This window comes from Oryctolagus cuniculus, chromosome 11, assembly GCF_964237555.1.
Source record: "Oryctolagus cuniculus chromosome 11, mOryCun1.1, whole genome shotgun sequence".
NCBI lineage: Eukaryota > Metazoa > Chordata > Mammalia > Lagomorpha > Leporidae > Oryctolagus > Oryctolagus cuniculus.
The window spans coordinates 15332132-15351507 of record NC_091442.1 but is presented as its reverse complement, the minus strand read 5'-3'; the positions used below and the strand labels follow the sequence as shown (position 1 = coordinate 15351507).

The window sequence follows — 19376 nt, the reverse complement described above, 5'->3', positions numbered from 1 at the left end:
GAAAGAAATCATTAACTCCACTCCACAGAGGTTGGGCAGTTTGCCCAAGGTCACTCGGCTGCTACAAGGCATAGCTAGGAACTGAACTAAAGCCTTCGCTCTCTCCGGAAGCTCCCACACGGGGAGCAGCGCTCTGGGCAGGTGCCCTCCCGGCCTCGCAGCAAACGCTGACCGCAGAGCAGGCGGCAGGAGCCCCAGGCCAGGCCGAACCCACCACTGCCAAGTCGCTTCCATTTTTCTCTCTGAAGATGGCATTTCACCCAAATACGCACCAGCGTACAGCATCCCCAAGACAAGCACTCCCGCCCCTTTTAAATACTCGGCGACAGCAGCTGTGGAAAAGCAACACCACCTGGGTGTGTTCTCACACCCTCAACGCCGCCTGCTCTGCACAAGCTCAAGACAGAAACGTCAATCAACCCGTCGGGCTGAGCCTCGGAGGGGGCCTCACAGCGACCGCGGGGCACCCTGCGCGGGCCGACTCTCTCCGACAGCCGCCTGTGCCGTCCTTAGTCCCTGCTCCACCGAGGGCGCTTCTGCCGGCTCAGGCCCCTCACGACGCCCTGAAACAGCTCTTACTTCCACATCTGGGGGGACCTGGCCAGGGTCTAACTCCCAGCCTGAGGACGCCCAGAGGCCGGGGAGCGGGGGGGTTCCCTGGGGCGTTCCAAGATGCGCGGTTCCCGAGCGAGAAAGCAATCTCCCGGCACCTGTCCACCCTCTACCGGGAAGCCGCCTCTGGCCTCCCGGCGCCCTGGCGTCACGCATCACGCCTTAGGCCGCCAGGGAGCCGATCCCACAAGCCCACAACCTAACGGCTAAACAACAGTCCCCACGCGACCGGCGTCGCGACCGGAAAGCCCCGCCCTGGCCCCGCCCCCTCCCGCCCTCACCGCTGTGCGCCTGCGCGCTGAGGGTCCCGGGAGGTCCATTCGCCAATCGCCGTCTCAAACCTTCGGTACCCTCTTCCCTCGGAGTGGATTACAGTTGGGGCCCTTGGGCCCTACCATTTTTATAGGCTTGTAATAATAATTATTATAAGGAACAAAGTGTAATGGGCTTACTTTTTACACAAAGTTAATTTCCATTGTGTTTGGATGTACCCCTCGTCGAAAGTAATGGTACGGTCCCGCGTTAGCCCCGCCTCTTCGCACTACCACGTACGGGCGTCTTCCGCTCTGTCGTCATCACGTCGCCCCGGAGGTAGCGGCACGTCGGGCTCCACGCCTTCCCGAGCGCACCCGGGCGCCCGCGTTGTTGCTAAGCGACTTTGAACACCTGGCGGCGGGATGCAGGGCCGCGGCAGGTGAAGATGGTGGTCCCTGGGCCGCAGGTGAGGGGGATTCCGACCGCGGAGCGCTGGCCGAGGCGTCGGGGCGACTCCGCGGGGGCAGCAGCGCAGACGCAGGCCGGGACCCTGGACCTCGCACGGGCCCGAGTCGCCATCGCCTCGGGCTGCGAGCCGGCGTCAGGTCCTAGGCCCCGTCAGTGCCGCTGCTTGGCCTTGTCACCGCTCTCTGGGAAAAATCACTGGTTTTTAATGAGACAACGAGCGAGTGGGTGGTTCTTTTAAGTCCCTTCCTGTCTAAGCAAGCCCAGTTCGGGGTAGCCCTGCCGGGCCGCGCCGCGGACAGCTGCTGTCCTCTGTCGCGTCTGCTCCGTGGCGTCCGTCGCAGCGCAGCCCTGAGCCGCCACGGCCTGCTCGCGGGAGCCTGTTCTTGCTCAGAAGCAGAAATGAATAAATTCCAGTGCTGTCTGTGATGGCAGAAATGGAACAGATGCCAGGAAGCCGGTGGCCGAGTTCGTTATGCCTGACTGCAACTGATCATGCAGCCACCAGCCTTCCTCGGGAAGCGGGAGAGAGCGCAGTACAGAACTCACAGGCAGACCCAGTGGGAAAACGCGCGTGCCCGGTTGGAGTGGGACACTCCATGGCCGTGTCGCAGTAGTGGGGGCTGGGAGGGGGTGTTTTTCACCTGGACAAAGTGATTTTAAAATTGCACTGAAGAATACATGCGGGTCCGGCGCTGTGGCATAGCTGGTAAAGCCGCTGCCTGCAATGCCAGCATCCCATATGGGCGCCTGTTCCAGTCCCGGCTGCTCCCTTCTGATGCGCCTGGGAAAGCAGTGGAAGATGCCCCAAGTGCTTGGGCCGCTGCTCCTGCCTGCAAAACCCGCATGGGATTCTGGGTGCGGCCATTTGGGGAGTGAACCAGCAGATGGACGATCCCTGCCTCTCTGCCTGGCCCTCCTCCCATAACTCTGCCTTTCAAATAAAATAAATATTTTTAGAAAAATACCTGGAAGGAAGCAACTTCTCAAATGTTGCTTTTTTAAAGATTTATTTATTTATTTGAAAGTCAAAGTTACACAGAGAGGGAAGGAAAGGCAGAGAGAGAGGTCTTCCATCCGCTGGTTCACTCCCCAGATGGCCGCAATGGCCGGAGCTGCGCTGATCTGAAACCAAGAGCCAGAAGCTTCCTCCAGGTCTCCCAAGACTTGGTCCATCTTCTGCTTTCCCAGGTCACAGCAGAGAGCTGGATTGGAAGTGGAGTAACCGGCGCCCATTTGGGACGCTGACACTGCAGGTGGCGGCTTAACCTGCTACGCCACAGCACCAGCCCCTCAAAAGTTGACTTAAAAAAATGTGTGCGACTAACCAGGAAAATTCTTTTTTTACTTGACAGGCAGAGTTAGACAGTGAGAGAGAGAGACACAGAGAGAAAGGTCTTCCTTCCGCTGGCTCACCCCTAAACGGCCGCCACAGCCGGCGTGCTGTGCCGATCCGAAGCCAGGAGCCAGGTGCTTCCTCTAACCAGGAAAATTCTAAAAACTAAAGGTATTTGAGGGCCGGCGCTGTGGCGTAGCAGGTAGGGCCACCACCTGCAGTGCCAGCATCCCATGTGGGCTGCTCCACTTCCGATCCAGCTCTCTGCTATGGCCTGGGAAAGCAGTAGAGGATGCTGCACCTGTGTGGGAGACCCGGAACAGGCTCCTGGCTCCTGATCAGCTCATCTCCGGCTGTTAAGGCCAATTGGGGAGTGAACCAGCGGTTGGAAGACCTCTCTCTCTCCCTCTGCCTCTGCCTCCCCCTCTCATCCCCCCCCCCCTCTCCCTCTGTGTAACTCTTTCAAATAAATAAATCTTAAAAAAAAAAAAGACTAAAATTAATGGAGGGGGAGATTAACTCTGGCAGGACCAGATATTATCACATAAAAGCACACAAATTAAATTAGTGTGGGATGGAGCAGAAACTTGCAGGCAGATAGAATATAACAGAATCAGAATAAGACCCAGATGCCTACATAGGGATTTTTTTTTTTTTTTTTTTTTGACAGGCAGAGTGGACAGTGAGAGAGAGAGAGAGACAGAGAGAAAGGTCTTCCTTTTTGCCGTTGGTTCACCCTCCAATGGCCGCCGCGGCTGGCGCGCTGCGGCCGGCGCACCGCGCTGATCCGATGGCAGGAGCCAGGAGCCAGGTGCTTTTCCTGGTCTCCCATGGGGTGCAGAGCCCAAGCACCTGGGCCATCCTCCACTGCACTCCCTGGCCACAGCAGAGGGCTGGCCTGGAAGAGGGGCAACCGGGACAGAATCCGGCGCCCCGACCGGGACTAGAACCCAGTGTGCCGGCGCCGCTAGGCGGAGGATTAGCCTAGTGAGCCGCGGCGCCGGCCTACATAGGGATTTATTATATAGTCAAGGTGGTGTTTCAAATCAAGACTGAAAAAACAGAAAATCAATAATGAGGCTCATTATGAGTAGCAACACCATTCCAAATGGACCAAAATTTAAATGTTAAAAGATGACGTCATGAAAGTACTGGAAGAAAGCATTGTTGGATGTATTCACGATCCTGGAATGACAAGAACTCGTAAATGTGTCATACAATCCAGAAGCTTTTTGACTGCATAAAATTTAAGATTTATATAACCTGCAGAATTAAAACAAATCCCAAAAGAGCTACTAAGAGCAAAGTCTACAGGGGCTGGCACTGCGATGTACTGGGTAGAGCTGCTGCCTGCAGTGCCGACATCTCACATGGGCTCTGGTTTGAGTCCCGGCTGCTCCACTCCCGATCCAGCTCTCTGCTATGGCCTGGGAAAGCAGTAGAAGATGGCCCAAGTCCTTGAGCCCCTGCACCCACGTGGGAGACCCAAAAGAAGTTCCTGGCTCTTGGTTTCAGATTGGCCCAGCTCCAGCTGTTGTGACTACTTGGAGAGTGAACCAGTGAATGGAAGACCTCTCGCTCTCTCTGCCTCTTTTACTGTAACTCCGCCTTTCAAATAAATAAAAAATAGATATTTTTTTATAGAGCAAAGTCTGAAGATAAACTTGTGAAAATATTAATTTAATGATAGATTAGAAATTTATGAAACCCAGTAGAAAAATGACCAGAGTACATGGACAGAATCAGAAGAAACACAAGTGACTGATACAGTAGTTGCCCCTTAACAACAAAGGGTCATGTTCCAGGACCTCTAGAAATGCCTGAAACCACACATAGTTCTGAATCCTATTTATGCTGTATGTTTTCCAACACATACATTCTATGAGAAAACTTAATTTGTAAGTTAGACACAATAGGAGATTAACAACGATAAGGCAGAACAATTATGCTCTATCTTACTGTCCTGTACTTTCCTTTCTTGTGTGATGTGAGATAATATAATGCTTATGTGATGACATAATGCTAAGCTTCTACGTAAGGGTCTCTTGAATCCAACTCCTGTGTTTCTACAACAGTCTGAGAACCAGGACCCATGGGTAGTCTGCATTTACAGTGTTATGCTGGACAAAGGGATGATTCATAGCCAGTGCAGGACAGGATGAGAGAAGCAAGATTTCATCACACTACGCAGAATGGCTCACAATTTAAAACTTATAAATTATTTGGGGCAGGCATTGTGGTACAACAAGTTAAGTTGCTACTTGCAATGCTGGTGTCCCATATCCAGGTGTGCCTTTGAGTCCCAGCTGCTCCGCTTCTGATGCGGCTTCCTGCTAACATACCTGGGAGGCCCTGAAAGATGGCTGAAGCACTTGGGCTCCTGCCACCTATGTAGGCCAGGATGGTGTTTATGTCTCCTGGCTTCAGCCTGGCCCAATCCTGGCTGTTGTTGCCAGTTAAGGAGTGAACCAGCAGATGGAAGACTTCTGTGTCTCTGTCTCTCCCTCTCTAGCTCTGCCTTCCAAATAAATAAATCTTTAAAAAAAAGGAAAACACTTATAAATTGTTTATTTCTGTAATTTCCCATTTAATATTTTCAGATCACAGTTGATCACAGGTAACTAAAACTGGAAAAACAACGTAATGGATAAGGGGTCAACTGTGTTACTGACAGATGTTAGAGGTTGGAAATAAGATTGTGTGCAAACAAATTTGTGAGTGAAACTGCAAGGTAGTACCTTTTTCTGGAGGACAATTTGTAAATGATTTTCTCAGCCATTCAACAGGTAGGAATTTATTCTACAAATATGAAACGTGCAAAAATCTTACATACCAGGGGCCAGTGTTATGGCACAGTGGGCTTAGCCACTGTGGTGACACTAGCATGACATATGAGCATGGTTCCTTTCCTGGCTGTCTGCTTTGGGAAGCTCTCTGCTAATGCACCTGGGAAAACAGTGGAAGATGGCCCAAGTGCTGGGCCCTTGTACCCATGTGGGAGACCTGGAAGGAGTTCCAGGCTCCTCGCTTTAGCCTGGCCCAGTCCCAACCATTTGGGGAGTGATCCTTTTTTTATTTATTTATTTATTTATTTATTTATTTATTTGAAAGACAGAATTACAGAGATAGAGACAGAGAAAGAGAGAGGTATTCCATTTGTTGGTTCATTCCCCAAATGACTGCAATGGCCAGAGCTGAGCCGATCCAAAATAAGGAGCAAGGAGCTAGGATCCTCTTCTGGGTCTCCCACGTGGGTGCAGGGGCCCAAGGAGTTGGGCCATCTTCTACTGCTTTCCCAGGCCACAGCAGAGAGCTGGATCAGAAGTGGAACAACTGGGACTAGAACCAACACCATATGGGATGCCGGTGCTTCAGGTCAGGGCTTTAACCCACTGCATCACAGCGCTGGCCCCTGGGTGATCTTGTGGGATCAAAGATCTGTCTTTTAATCTCTCCCTCTCTCTCTAAAATATACATGTGTATATTAAACAATGATATTTTCAGTATTTTACTAGCAAAAACTTGAAAATGGTATTAATCAGCTTATGGTTAAATTATGGTACATGCATAAAATAGAGTATTGTGTAGCTGTTTTAAAGAATGTTAGACTTATATGTACAGACATGGAAAGATGTCAGGTACAGATTGGGTGAGAAGTGTTACGGAGTAGAACAAATGGTAAGATCCTACTTTATAGAACTATATATTTTTAAAAGGTGTATTTATTTAAAAGGTAGAGTGACAGAGAAAGAGAGCTTCATCTGCTGGTTCACTCCCCAAATGCCCACAGTGGCCAGGGCTGGGACATGCTGAAGCTGGGGGCGTGCAACTCCATCCAGGTCTCCTGCGTTGGTGGCGTTCCCCACGTACTTGAACCCACGTGCTTGAACCACCATCTAATGCCTTCCCAGGCATATTAGCAGGAAACTGGATCAGAAGCGGAGTAGCTGGTACTTGAACCGTGCTCCAGTATGTGATGTGGGCATTCCAAGTGGCGCTCTAACCTGCTGTGCCACAATAGCTGCCTCAAAACTTTATATTCATAGATAAATTAAAAGGAATGTGGAGGACTGTACTCCACACTTACTAGCAGCAGTCAGTGAGTAGTGAGGTTCAATGGGATTGGAAGCATTGTCTCAGAGTACAGGAGCTGGGTGAAGACTGGGCAGGGCCATGGGAGAAGGCTGGTGGGAGCACCAGGGTAAAACGCAGCGGTGGGCCGGCTTTGGTTTGGCCTCACGTTTTTGCAGCTGTGGTCAAGCTTGTCACTCGCGAACTCTTGAGAGTTGTAGGAGTTTCATAATGAGATACGTTCCTGATAGATGTGGAAGGAAAGTATTTTTTCCTCTTGGTATCTTTATTTTGGAATATTTTCTTTTGTTCTTACCCCATCTTTCTTCCATAAGGTAACCATGGAGAAGGAGCTGCGGAGCACCATTCTCTTCAATGCATACAAAAAGGAGGTGTTTACCACCACCAGTGGCTATAAATCCATGCAGAAAAAACTGCGGAGTAACTGGAAGATTCAGAGGTAACTGACTGTGAGTGTTGTTTTTCCCTGTCAAGTGAAAGCAGCCTGCAGGTAAAACTGAAAGTCCTTGTTTTCCTACATTAGACGTAGGAGGGAATAACTCAATTTAAAATTGTTTAGAAGTAAGTAATTATAAAAATATCTCAGGTATTGATACTTTATTAAGTCATCCTCCCAATAACCAAAAAATTATTCTTGTTATACATATGTAATACTTTAGTTTGTTGAAGGCTTTCTCCATATTTTAACTTGGATCAAAACTTCAATTGAGGGAGAGAGAAAATGAGGAGACTATTTCTGCCTTTGTGTGTGTGTGTTCTGAACAAGCAAAGATGTGTTTGTTGTACAAGCTAGCGGTAAATGTGACCGAATTAGTGGTTGGTGCACTTTATGCTTTAGTGTGGTCTGATTGGAACCCTTGTAGTGTTTGAGCAGAGATCCAGGGACTGGAAGGCACACCTGTGGAGGGGATTCTCATGTTGAGAGAGAGGCCAAGCCAGGTGCCTCTGAGTCCCTTCATCCCTAGACCTGGTTCTATACAGTTGGGAGACTAAAAGTGGCCTCTGGTTCTATAAAGTTGAGAGACTAAAAGACTTCATAAATTGGCTTAGCTTACGGAGCTAACACTTGCTTTTTAAAATCATGTTTCCAGCTTAAAAGATGAAATCACATCCGAGAAACTTAGTGGAGTGAAACTGTGGATTACAGCTGGACCAAGGGAAAAATTTACTGCAGCTGAGGTAAGCAATGTCACAAAGAAGAAATGAGGGCTGGCGCTGTGGCACAGCAGATTAAAGCCCTGGCCTGCAGTGCTGGTTCAAGTCCCGGCTGCTCCACTTCTGATCCAGCTCCCTGCTTATGTACGTGGGAAAGCAGCAGAGGATGGCCCAAGTGCTTGGGCCCCTACACCCACAAGGGAGACCTGGAGGAGGCTTCCGGCTCCTGGCTTTGGATCGGCTCAGCTCCGGTCATTGCAGCCATTTGGGGGAGTGAACCAGCAGATGGAAGACCTCTCTGTCTACCTCTCTTTGCAACTCTGTCTTTCAAATAAGTAAAATAAATCTTAAAAAAAAAAAAAGAAAGAAATGAGTGCAGTGGTTAGGAGCATGGGCTCTGAAATCTGGAGTTGAAATCCCCTTTTACCTCTTGTGTTTCTTTTAGGCAATCACTGCATTTGTCCTCGTCATGGAGTTGTCATCATGATTAACTGAGGTGATTCATTTACAGTGCCAAGTCTAGTATAGGTTAATTAAATATTAGCCACCTACTTTGTCATATTTTTGTTGTGGAAGTGGGAAAAATTAATTTAAAATTATGCTAGGTTTCTATTCTGTTTCATAGAATAAAGAAAGATAATGTAAGACCCAGAAAACAAATTGTGTTGGTGAGGATATGAAGAAATTGGAACCATGCTACACCGTTGGTGGGAATATAAAATGGTATAACCATTAGTGGAAAACAATATGGTGGTTCCTTTGAGCAATTAGGAGTAGAATTACCATATGATCCAGCAGTCTCCTTTCTGGTTATATATCCAAAATAATTGAAAACAGGGTCTTTTAAAATTCTCTTTAATATTTATTTCAAAGGCAGAGTAAGAGAGACAGAGAGATCTTCTATCTGCTGGTTCACTCACCAAGTGGCTGTAAAGACTTTAGCTGGGACTGGTCTGAAGCCAGGAATTAAGGTCTTCAACCGGGTCTCCCAAGTGGGAGGCAGGGGCCCAAGTACTTGGGCCATCTTCCATTGCTTTCACAGGTGCATTAGTAGGGAGCTGGATTGGAAATGGAGCAACTGGAACTGGAATCGGCACCCAGATGGAATGCTGGGGTTGGCTTTGCTTGCTACACTACAATGCTTGCCCCACTGTAGCCTCTGTCATTTAAATCTGCAGAATTAATCATTCTACTTGTTTTGGCCTTAAGAATTCTTTAATTTGTACCAAAACCTGTTCTTTCATTAAAAGGATGTCATTCAGAAGCATAGGTCATCTTCTGTGGAAATTCTCAACTTTGCCTAACTTTGTTAATATATCCAAGTCCTTCATGTATTTGTTTTTCTCAAAATGCCCCATGGCTTGTAGAATATAGGAGAAAGCAGTATGAACGATGCATTTAGAAGACATGGTCAAATCCCAGAACCACACTGTCATAAGTGCCATGTTGCCAGTAGGATTTCCAAGCTAAAGCTGTGTTCTTTTCTTTTATTTTATTTTTTTGACAGGCAGAGTTAGACAGAGAGAGAGACAGAGTAAGGTCTTCTTTCTGTTGTTTTACCTCCAAATGACCACTACGGCTGGCGTGCTGTGCCGATCTGAAGCCAGGAGCCAGGTGCTTCCTCCTGGTCTCCCATGCAGGTGCAGGGCCCAAGCACTTGGGCCATCCTCCACTGCCCTCCCGGGCCACAGCAGAGAGCTGGACAGGAAGAGGAGCAACCAGGACAGAATCTGGCGCCCCAACCGGGACTAGAACCTGGAGTACCAGCGCCGCAGGCGGAAGATTAGCCTAGTGAGCCACGGCGCCGGCCTAAAGCTGTGTTCTGAGAATACATCCATATGCACACGTTACAGACTGGACCTGGCTTGCTGGTATCAGTCATGGTGCACAGCAGCCATCTAGGATCGTTTGGAAAAGAAGTTTGACAGGAAATCAAAAGGAAGAAAAAGGCAGATAGAGTGTAGGGAGGGATTCAGTCAATTATACAAAGTCTTGAATCCATGAAGCCAAGCCTTGTTTGTTTTTTTGTTTGGTATTATTACTACATACTTATTTACTAAATAAATATTTATGTGCCAGGTTTGTGTCAGATCCTGTGACAGATGGCGGGAATCAAACAACACATGATTCTCGCAGTTCTAAAGAACTGATAGACTAAGAGGAGTCCAACAAGTCAGCTACCCAACAATAATAGTATTCAAGTCCACGTTTCTGCAGAAGCACAGAAAATTGGCATTAGATTTTAATGCCCAGAGAAAATGATCTTTGGACTGATTTTTTTTTTTTTTTTTTTTTTTTTTTTTTTTTTGACAGGCAGAGTGGATAGTGAGAGAGAGAGAGACAGAGAGAAAGGTCTTCCTTTTGCCGTTGGTTCAACCTCCAATGGCCGCCGCGGCCAGCGCACCGTGCTGATCCGATGGCAGGAGCCAGGTACTTATCCTGGTCTCCTATGGGGTGCAGGGCCCAAGCACTTGGGCCATCCTCCACTGCCCTCCCAGGCCACAGCAGAGAGCTGGCCTGGAAGAGGGGCAACCGGGACAGAATTCAGCGCCCCGACCGGGACTAGAACCCGGTGTGCCAGTGCTGCAAGGTGGAGGATTAGCCTAGTGAGCCGCGGTGCCGGCTTAACTGATTTTTTTTTTAATTAATTTATTTATTTGAAAGGCAGAGTTGCAGTGAGGCAGAGGCAGAGAGAGAGAGAAGTCTTCCATTTGCTGGTTCACTTCCCAAATGGCTGCAATGGCCGGAGCTGCGATGATCCAGAGCCAGGAGTTTGTTCCAAGTCTCCCACACGGGTGCAGGGGCCCAAGTACTTGGGCCATCTTCTACTGCTTTCCCAGGCCATAGTAGAGAGCTCGTTCAGAAGTGGAGTAGCTGGGTCCTGAACCAGCACACATATGGGATGCCAGCACTGAAGGCCATGGTTTTACCCATTATGCCACAGCACTGGCCCCTGGGCTGATTTTTTAAAAAAATTTTTTTAGATTCATTTATTTATTTGAAAGAGTTGCAGAGAGAGAGGGGGAATTCTTCCATCCACTGGTTCACTCCCCAAATGGCTGCAACAGCCACAGATGCGCCGATCCGAAGTCAGGAGCCATCCCACACGGATGCAGGGGCCCAAGGACTTGGGCCATCTTCTACTGCTTTCCCAGGCCATAGTAGAGAGCTTGTTCAGAAGTGGAGCAGCTGGGTCTTGAACCGGTGCCCATATGGGATGCCGGCGTTTCAGGCCAGAGCGTTAACCCACTGCGCCATAGCACTGGCCCCCCGGGCTGATTTTTTTAAAACTTTTTGAAATAATTGTTTCATTTGTTTTCTGTACTGTGAGGAAGAAGGGGGTGAGGGAAAACCAAGAAGTGAGGAAGAACAAGAGGGCTGTACTGTGGCAAAGTTGGTCTGGGCCAATGGCTTCCAAAGTGGGATGCATGGGATGAACCGCTGGGGTACAGAAGGAAACCGCATTTATTATTTATACTTTCTTTTCCATAATATTTTGTTTTTGAGGGTACATTTTAAATTATAAATATACTCCATGTATATACATCCGTACATTTTAGAGTGCATGTTCAGATTTTTCTATGGGATGCTTGAGGAGAGCGGGATGACTCAGCACAGGTTTTCTCAGGTGAGGTCAGCAAGATCAGCCCTGATTTAGCTCGCGTCCTCAGCTTTGTGTAAGCCAGGGAGAGTGTCCCAGCAGTAGCAGACAGCTTGCCTTTCTCACTGTGACTTGGTCGGTTGGAACAGAATTCCTCCTGATTGCGGAATGAGTTGCCTTCATCCTGATATCCTTGGAGGGAGATGAGGAGAGGACATGGTTTAGATCTATGGTTCTCAACCAGGGGTGATTTCTGCTTCCTCTTCTCTTTCGAAGGGGACATTTGGCGGAGTCTGGTGACAGTTTTGGTTGTCAGGGGAGGGTGGTGCACCTGGCATAGCGTAGGTAGAGATCAGGAGTGCTGGCGAGTGCGGAACTGCGGGATTCCTTCAGCCAGGAATGTTGCACTTTTGGTTTGCTGTGCAGATAGTCAGCTTTGCAGTGCATTTTGGGAGTGGCTGTTGAAAGACTAGCTTGGAGGTCCTGCAGAGTAAATTTCATGTTATCTCACATACACTTAAACTTAATTATGTCTAAATTTCGCTTATTTTCCAACCAGTTAAGGTCTTATTCACAATATTTTGGACAGAAATCTTTTGAGTATAGTCGTGGGTTTTTTTTTCTCTTTGTTTAGTTTGAAGTCCTCAAGAAGTTCCTTGACGGTGGTGGAGACATCCTTGTGATGCTAGGAGAAGGTGGAGAATCCCGATTTGATACCAATATTAACTTTCTATTAGAAGAATATGGAATCATGGTTAATAATGGTAATTCTTATCATTATTTTAAATAGAGGCAGGGACAGGTGCTTGGCCTGTTAGCCAAGATGCGGTTAAGATTCCCATATCCCACATCCTAGTACCTGGGTTCAAGTCCTTCTGGTTCCTAAGTCAAAGCCTGCTAAGGCAAATCCTGGGAGGCAGCAGGTGATGACTCATAGTTGAGTTCCTGCCAGCCCATGTGACCTGTGACCACGTGACCTGGGTTGACTTCCCAGCTATGGCTTTGGCTTAGCCCAGCCTGGCCATCATGTGCATCTGGGGAGTAAACCAGTAGGTGGGAGCGCCACTCTATTTGTCTGTCTCTCAGCCTCTCAAATAAACATAAATAAAAAAGCCAATAGAGTCACTAATTTCATATTTATTATTGATATGCTAGCCTCTGGGCCCACTGGGACAGTAGAAGAAAACCCTGAGCTTTTGGGTGTGGGTTTCTAGTTTTAAAGGAGAATTCCAACAGAGTTCCAGGGTTCCTTTCAGGTCAAATTTGTGTAAGTCTATAATATCACACTTATTTCTAACTCAAAATGCACCTTCCTGTCTCTTCCCTTGAAGATGCTGTGGTTAGAAATGTCTACTACAAGTATTTCCATCCTAAGGAAGCTCTGGTTTCCAATGGGGTCTTGAACAGGTAAGCATGATGATAAGCAGAAGGGTCTTTACAGATAGTGCCCATCTCTCCATCTTTTCTCCACCTTCCCTCTGCTGCCCCTTCCTCCGTCTTGTGTTCCTGTTCCATCGTCATTTTATTATACTGCTGCTTCTCACACATCGGATTATATTTCTCCAGCCTTTGAAACCTGGCCCATAGAGTAACCTTTTGTCAGGATACTTGTAGTTGCAAGTAACAGAAAACCCTATGCAAATGAATTAAAGAGTAAAGAGACTTTATTGGTATATGTAATTGAAACTCCCAGAAATCGGCCGGCACCACAGCTCACTAGGCTAATCCTCCGCCTGTGGCGCTGGCACTCCGGGTTCTAGTCCCAGTCAGGGCACCAGTTCTGTCCCGGTTGCTCCTCTTCCAGTCCAGCTCTCTGCTGTGGCCTGGGAGGCCAGTGGAGGATGGCCCAAGCCCTTGGGCCCTGCACCCGCATGGGAGACCAGGAAAAGCCCCTGGCTTCTGGCTGCGGATCAGCGCAGCTCGCTGGCCGCAGAGGCCATTGGGGGGTGAACCAATGGAAGGAAGACCTTTCTCTCTCTCTCTCTCTCAATCTCCCTCTTTCTCACTGTCTAACTCTATCTGTCAAAAAACTGGCTGAGAATTTCATGTCATCAGGGCTTCAGTTTTATTTCTCTTTAGTTCTCTTGGCTTTGCTGTCCTGTTAGTGTTAACAGCTCCCAGATCGGTACCGCAAGCTACATCCACCACGAGAGACCACGCTGCAGTCCCAGCAGTCCCAGCAGGAGCAGTCCTGAGATTTGCTGTGTTTGAGCTGTCGTAGGCCACAATCCCAGCCTGAACTGGCAGAGTGCATTGTGCATGTGATCATCATCTGGAGCCTGGGATGGAGGCAGCGTCCTTTAGTCTGGATCCTAAAACTTGAATCAGGGTCCTTGGGGGAGTGGGAGATGAATTCCTGAGGGAGCAGCCTCAGACGCCCCCTGGGAGTAACTCACCAGTTACTCACTCCGCACTTGGATTTGTTTTATGCACACCACTGGCTCTAGATACGGTCTAGATGCAGGTCTAGAATACAGACTCAAGAAAGAGGAACTGATCATAGTAGTGTTAACTTTGCAAGCTTCCCAAAAGAGGTGTGAGTGTGTGGATGTACGTTCATTCCATTTTTGAAAATTGTTATGGGGAAAGACATTTGGCCCAGCAGTTAAGATGTCAGTTGGGACAGCCATACTCCGTATCAAAGTGCCTGGGTTCAAGTCCCTGCTGCGCCCCTGGTTCTAGCTTCTGCTGATGGTCACCCTGGAGCCAGCAGATGAAGGCTCATGTAGTTGAGTCCCTGCCACTCACATCAGAGACCCAGATTGAATTCTGGGCTCCTGGCTTCCTCCTAGCTGTTGTGGACATGTAGGGGGAGCTCTCTGTCTCTGTGTCTCTCTCTGTCTCACTGCCTCTCAAACTAAAAAAAAAAAAAAAAAACAACAGTGAAATCTGCAAAATCCTTGCATCTTGTTTATATTTACTACTAATGAATACAGTGTGAACTTCTCAGTTTTTTATGTACCAGATTTAAATTGTTTTCTTCAAGGGAAATCAGCCGAGCTGCTGGAAAGGCCGTGCCTGGAATCATCGATGAGGAGAGCAGTGGAAACAATGCCCAGTGAGTGCTTTCTGAGACCGCGGCAAGGGGGATGCATCGTCCTGGAGAGCTTTGTTTTTCAGAGTGAAAAGAGTTTTCGTTTTTGATTACATAAGTGATTCTCTCCCCTCCTACCTCAAAACCAATTGGAACAGAGGACAAGGAAGGCAGTAGAAGCTCCGTGCTGTAAATCCATGCCCCTGCAGGTCGGCAGCCTTCGCAGTATGCTATTGTCCTGTCTAGATGGTTTTCCCATATGTAAAGACATAGGTATATACCTTGCCTTTCTTTTTTGAGAGGCAGAGACAGAGCACTCACATCCTCTGGTTCACTCCCAAGATGCCTGCAGTGTGACTGGGGCTGGGCCATGCTGAAGCCAGGAGCCAGGAACTCAATCTAGGTCTCCCACGTGGGTGGCAGGGACCCAACTACTTGAGCCATTAGCACTGCTTCTCAGGGTATGCGTTAGCAGAAAACGAGTCAGGAGCTGGATGGAGCCAGATATCAAACCCAGTGTGTGACACAGGCTAAGTGCCATTATCCTTTTAAATGATTGGATGAAATTGATATTTCCTGATTTATCTAACTAGTCCCCTTTTACTGGAGATTTAGGACACTTGTAATATTTTACTTTAATAATACAGATTGAGCATCTCTAATTTAAAAAACCTAAAACCTGAATGCTCTAAAGTCAAACATTTTGAGTGCTGACTTGACACCGTGGCGGAAGATTCTGCACCTGACCTCATGTGATGGCTCACAGTCAAAGCACAGACACACAGGGGCCGGTGCTGTGGCTTAGTGGGCTAAGCCTCCACCTGTGGCATCAGAATCCCATATGGGTACTGGTTCATGTCCTGACACCTCTTGTCCATTTCTCTGCTTATGGCCTGGGAAAGCAGTAGAAGATGGCCCATGTGCTTGGGCCTCTGTGCCCATGTGGGAGACCTGGAAGAAACCCCTGGCTCCTGGCTTTGGATAGGCCCAGCTCTGGCCATTGTGGCCATTTAGAGGAGTGAACCAGTGGATGGAGACCTTTCTCTCTGTCTCTCCCCCTCTCTAGAACTCTGTGTCTTAAAGAAATAAATAAAATCTTTTTATATATATATATATATATATATATACACACACACACACACACACACACACTAAAAGTATTATATGAAATTACTTTCAGGCTTTGTGCATAAGAAAAAAATTTTGTTTCTTTTTTTTTTTTTAAGATTTATTTATTTATTTGAAAGTCAGAGTTACACAGAGAGAGAGAGAGGTCTTCCATCCGCTGATTCACTCCCCAACTGTATGCAACGGCTGGAGCTGTGCCAATCCGAAGCCAGGAGCCAGGAGCTTCTTCTGGGTCTCCCACGTGGGTGCAGGGGCCCAAGGACTTGGGCCGTCTTCTACTGCTTTCCCAGGCCACAGCAGAGAGCTGGATTGGAAGTGGAGCAGCCAGGTTTCAAACCGGCACCCATATGGGATGCTGTGGGGAGCAATCCGGACTAGACTAAGTTACTTTGTGGGGAGCAATCCGGACTAGACTAAGTTACTGGAATTAAGACTTATTCTATGCATCTGCTCTCCCACAATATGGCGCTGGGAGAGAAGTAAACAGCTTCCGCACAGCTGCCTCCAGTTCAACCAATTAACTGTAGGACTTGCTCCTGATTGGAGAGCAGCGTACTCGGCGTGTGGGCAGCCGAGTTGGGATTGGCGGAGGAGGACTATAAAGGAGGAGAGAAACGGCATGCACCGGGAACATCTATGGGGAACATCTATGGGGAACATCTAGCTGAAGGAACACCCGTGCAGCCCCCGAGAGAACCGGCCGGCGGTGTGCCGCTCCCCTGCGGAAGTGGGGAATGCGGCCAGGGGGAACTGCCCTTCCACGGAGGTGGAAGGGATAGTAGCCAACCCGGGAAGAACCAGCAGCAAACCCGGGGAGGGCCGAGCAGACGAAAGAACAGCGCAGGGTCCTGTGTCGTTCCTCCACGAAGAGGGGGAGCGACAGGATGCCAGCGCTTCAGGCCATGGCGTTAACCCGCTGCCAGCCCCCAAATTTTATTTCTTATACTTGGATCACATCCCAAGACATCTCATCATGTGTACAGATATTACAAGATCCCCTTAGAAACCCAAATCCGAAACACTGATCCCAAGCATTTCATATAAGGGATACTCAGCCTGTACCACCTAGCATTTAGTGAGTATTTGCTGTGTGAAACACACATACTGCTCACCTGATCTCACAACAATCCAGAAGGTTAGATGCAAAACAGGAAATAGTTGCTGGAATTCAGAACTTAGGTTTATACCAGGCTGTGTACCCCACAGCCTGTGCTTTAATTTCTGCTCCTTAGTGTTGTTATAAGCAGTTTTACACTAGTTATTATAAACAAAGCACAGGTGAACTTCGTCATGTATATAGTGTTTGTGCACTTGTGCTCATATTTCAGTAGGTTAGAGTCCTAGCTTTGGCATTTCTGGGTCGAAGGTCATCCAGCTGACATGCCAGATGTGATACATCACCAAATCACCGTGCAGGCGGTTGGCAGCAGTTACAGTCCCTGTGACCATGCCCCTTTTTTTCTCTTGCCAGCATAGGTTATTCTGTGTCTCCTTCTTTTGATTTGCATTTCTTTATTAGTGCTTGAATAGCCCTTAAAATCAATTGCCTGATGTATTTCTTTGAATTTCTTATTCATTGTTTTTTAACCATATTTTTAAAAGATTTTATTTATTTTTATTTGAGAGGTAGAGCTACAGACAGTGAGAGGGATAGACAGAGAGAAAGGTCTTCCTTACGTTGGTTCACTTTCCAAGTGGCTGCAACAGCTGGAGCTGTACCGATCCGAAGCCAGGAACCAGGCGCCTCCTCTTGGTCTCCCATGTGGGTGCAGGGGCCCAAGGAGTTGGGCATGCTCTACTGCTTTCCCAGGCTATAGCAGAGAGCTGGATGGGAAGAGCAGCTGGGACTAGAACAGGCACCCATATGGGATGCCAGTGCCACAGGCAGAGGATTAACCTACTGCGCCACGGTGCCAGCCCCAACCATTTTTTAAAAATGTGTTTGCTTGCTTGCTTGTTTATTAATTCAAAAGGCAAAGAAGGAAAGACAGTGGGAGAGATCCCGTCCACTGATTCCCTTCCCAACTGCCTGCAATAGCCAGGGCAAGGAGAGGGTGAAGCCAGGAGCCAGGAATTCTCATCCAGGTCTCTCGTGGGTAGCGGGAACAGAAGTACTTGGACCATCATCTGCTGCCTCCCAGGCTTATTAGCAGGAACTTAGATCTGAAGTGGAGTATCCAGGACTCAAACCAGGCACAGTGATGTGGAATGTGGGCATCCTAAGCAGCAGCTCAACTCACTGTACCCAATACCTCAACCATTTTCTGTTGATTTTTTTTTCCTTTCTTTTTCATCATTCAACACCTCTACCTCCATGTGTTACAAATATTTTTATAAGACCTCTATATGTTACAAATAGTTTTCCTGGTTTATACTTTTTACTTTGAGATATTTTATCTGACAGAAGTTAACTTTTTATTTTTATTTATTTATTTGAGAGGGGGATTTTTATTTATTTATTTGAGAGGGAGGGAGGGAAAGAGAGAGAGGAGGAGAGGAGAAAGCATACTCCTGCATTCCCATCCACAGGTTCACTTCTTAAATGCCCACATTAGCCCTGTGGGCTGAGGCCAGGATCCCATGTGAGTGGTAGGAACCCGACTACTTGAGCCATCACTAATGCCTCCCATGGTTTGCATTAACGGGATAGTGGGATCAGGAACCAGAGCTGGGATTTGGACTCAAGTTGGGATATGGGATGCAGGCATCCCAGCCAGCATCTTAACTGTTAGGCCAAATGCCTGCCACTGCCATTTTTATGTAGTTGAGGCATGTTAAAAAGTTCTAGTAATTGGAGTCGGCACTGTGGCATAGCAGTTAAAGCTGCCACCTGCAGTGCTGGCATCTGATATGGGCGTTGGTTCAAGTCCACTTCTGATCCAGCTCCCTGCTAATGTGCCTGGGAAAGCAGCAGAAGGTGGCCCAAGTGCTTTTGGCCCCTGCACCCATGTGGGAGACCCAGAAGAAGCTCCTGGCTTCAGATTGGCTCAGCTCCAGCCGTTGCCAGTCATTTGGGGAGTAAAACAGCAGATGGAAGACCTCTCTCTCTCTCCCTCCTTCCTTCCCTCCCTCCCTCTTTCCCTCCTTCTGTCTCTCTGTAACTCTGCCTTTCAAATAAATAAGTAAATATTTTAAAAAATTCTAGTAATTAAAACAATGTACAGAAATGATAGAAAATAAATAATATAGGTTAGAATCAGACCGCCAACACATATAAGCATGGAGGGCAGAGGTTATTAGAATATAGTAAAAGTAGTATTTTAAATTATTGGGGATAGAAGGCAGAATTTTTGCTTGAAACATTTACATGTTCATACCATATCCCAAATGGATGGATTAAAAATGAAACCATTAAAATACCAAAAGAAAACATAGATAAATATTTCGTAATTGTAGAGTAAGGAAGACCTGTCTTAGTATGAAACCTTTGTCACCTGCTGTAGCCATGTCACCTTGTTTCGGTTTTTTAGTCTGCTCAGCTTATACGTACTGAGCTCATTCTTGCTCTTCCAGAACGTCTTTCCCAAGCTTTTCAGTTTGCTAATCTCATTCACTGTGATCTGAAAGAATCTTGTTTGGGGATGGGTGTTACAGAGAGAGAAGGGGAGAGACAGAGAGAGAGGTCTTGCATCCTCTGGTTCACTCCCCAAATGGCCATAATGGCCGGAGTTGGGCCAATTTGAAGCCATGAACCTGGA

At 47.7% G+C, this 19376-nt stretch overlaps 1 protein-coding gene across 3 annotated transcripts in view; it reads left to right on the top strand.

Annotated features, from left to right (window-relative positions):
- The first annotated feature begins 1179 nt into the window (after positions 1-1179).
- Positions 1180-19376, top strand: part of IFT52 (intraflagellar transport 52) — a 36534-nt gene continuing 18337 nt past the window's right edge. For 2 of the 3 annotated variants that reach the window (XR_001795676.3, XM_002721062.5), the window contains exons 1-6: positions 1180-1333; positions 7075-7199; positions 7852-7939; positions 12151-12280; positions 12848-12923; positions 14503-14574. Coding sequence is in view for 2 of the 3 variants with exons in the window: in XM_002721062.5 (XP_002721108.3) it covers positions 1313-1333; positions 7075-7199; positions 7852-7939; positions 12151-12280; positions 12848-12923; positions 14503-14574 (512 nt within the window). In the remaining variant the exon portion in view is untranslated. The remainder of the gene's footprint in view (positions 1334-7074; positions 7200-7851; positions 7940-12150; positions 12281-12847; positions 12924-14502; positions 14575-19376) is intronic. The other variant, XM_008274457.4, reaches the window with a different exon arrangement.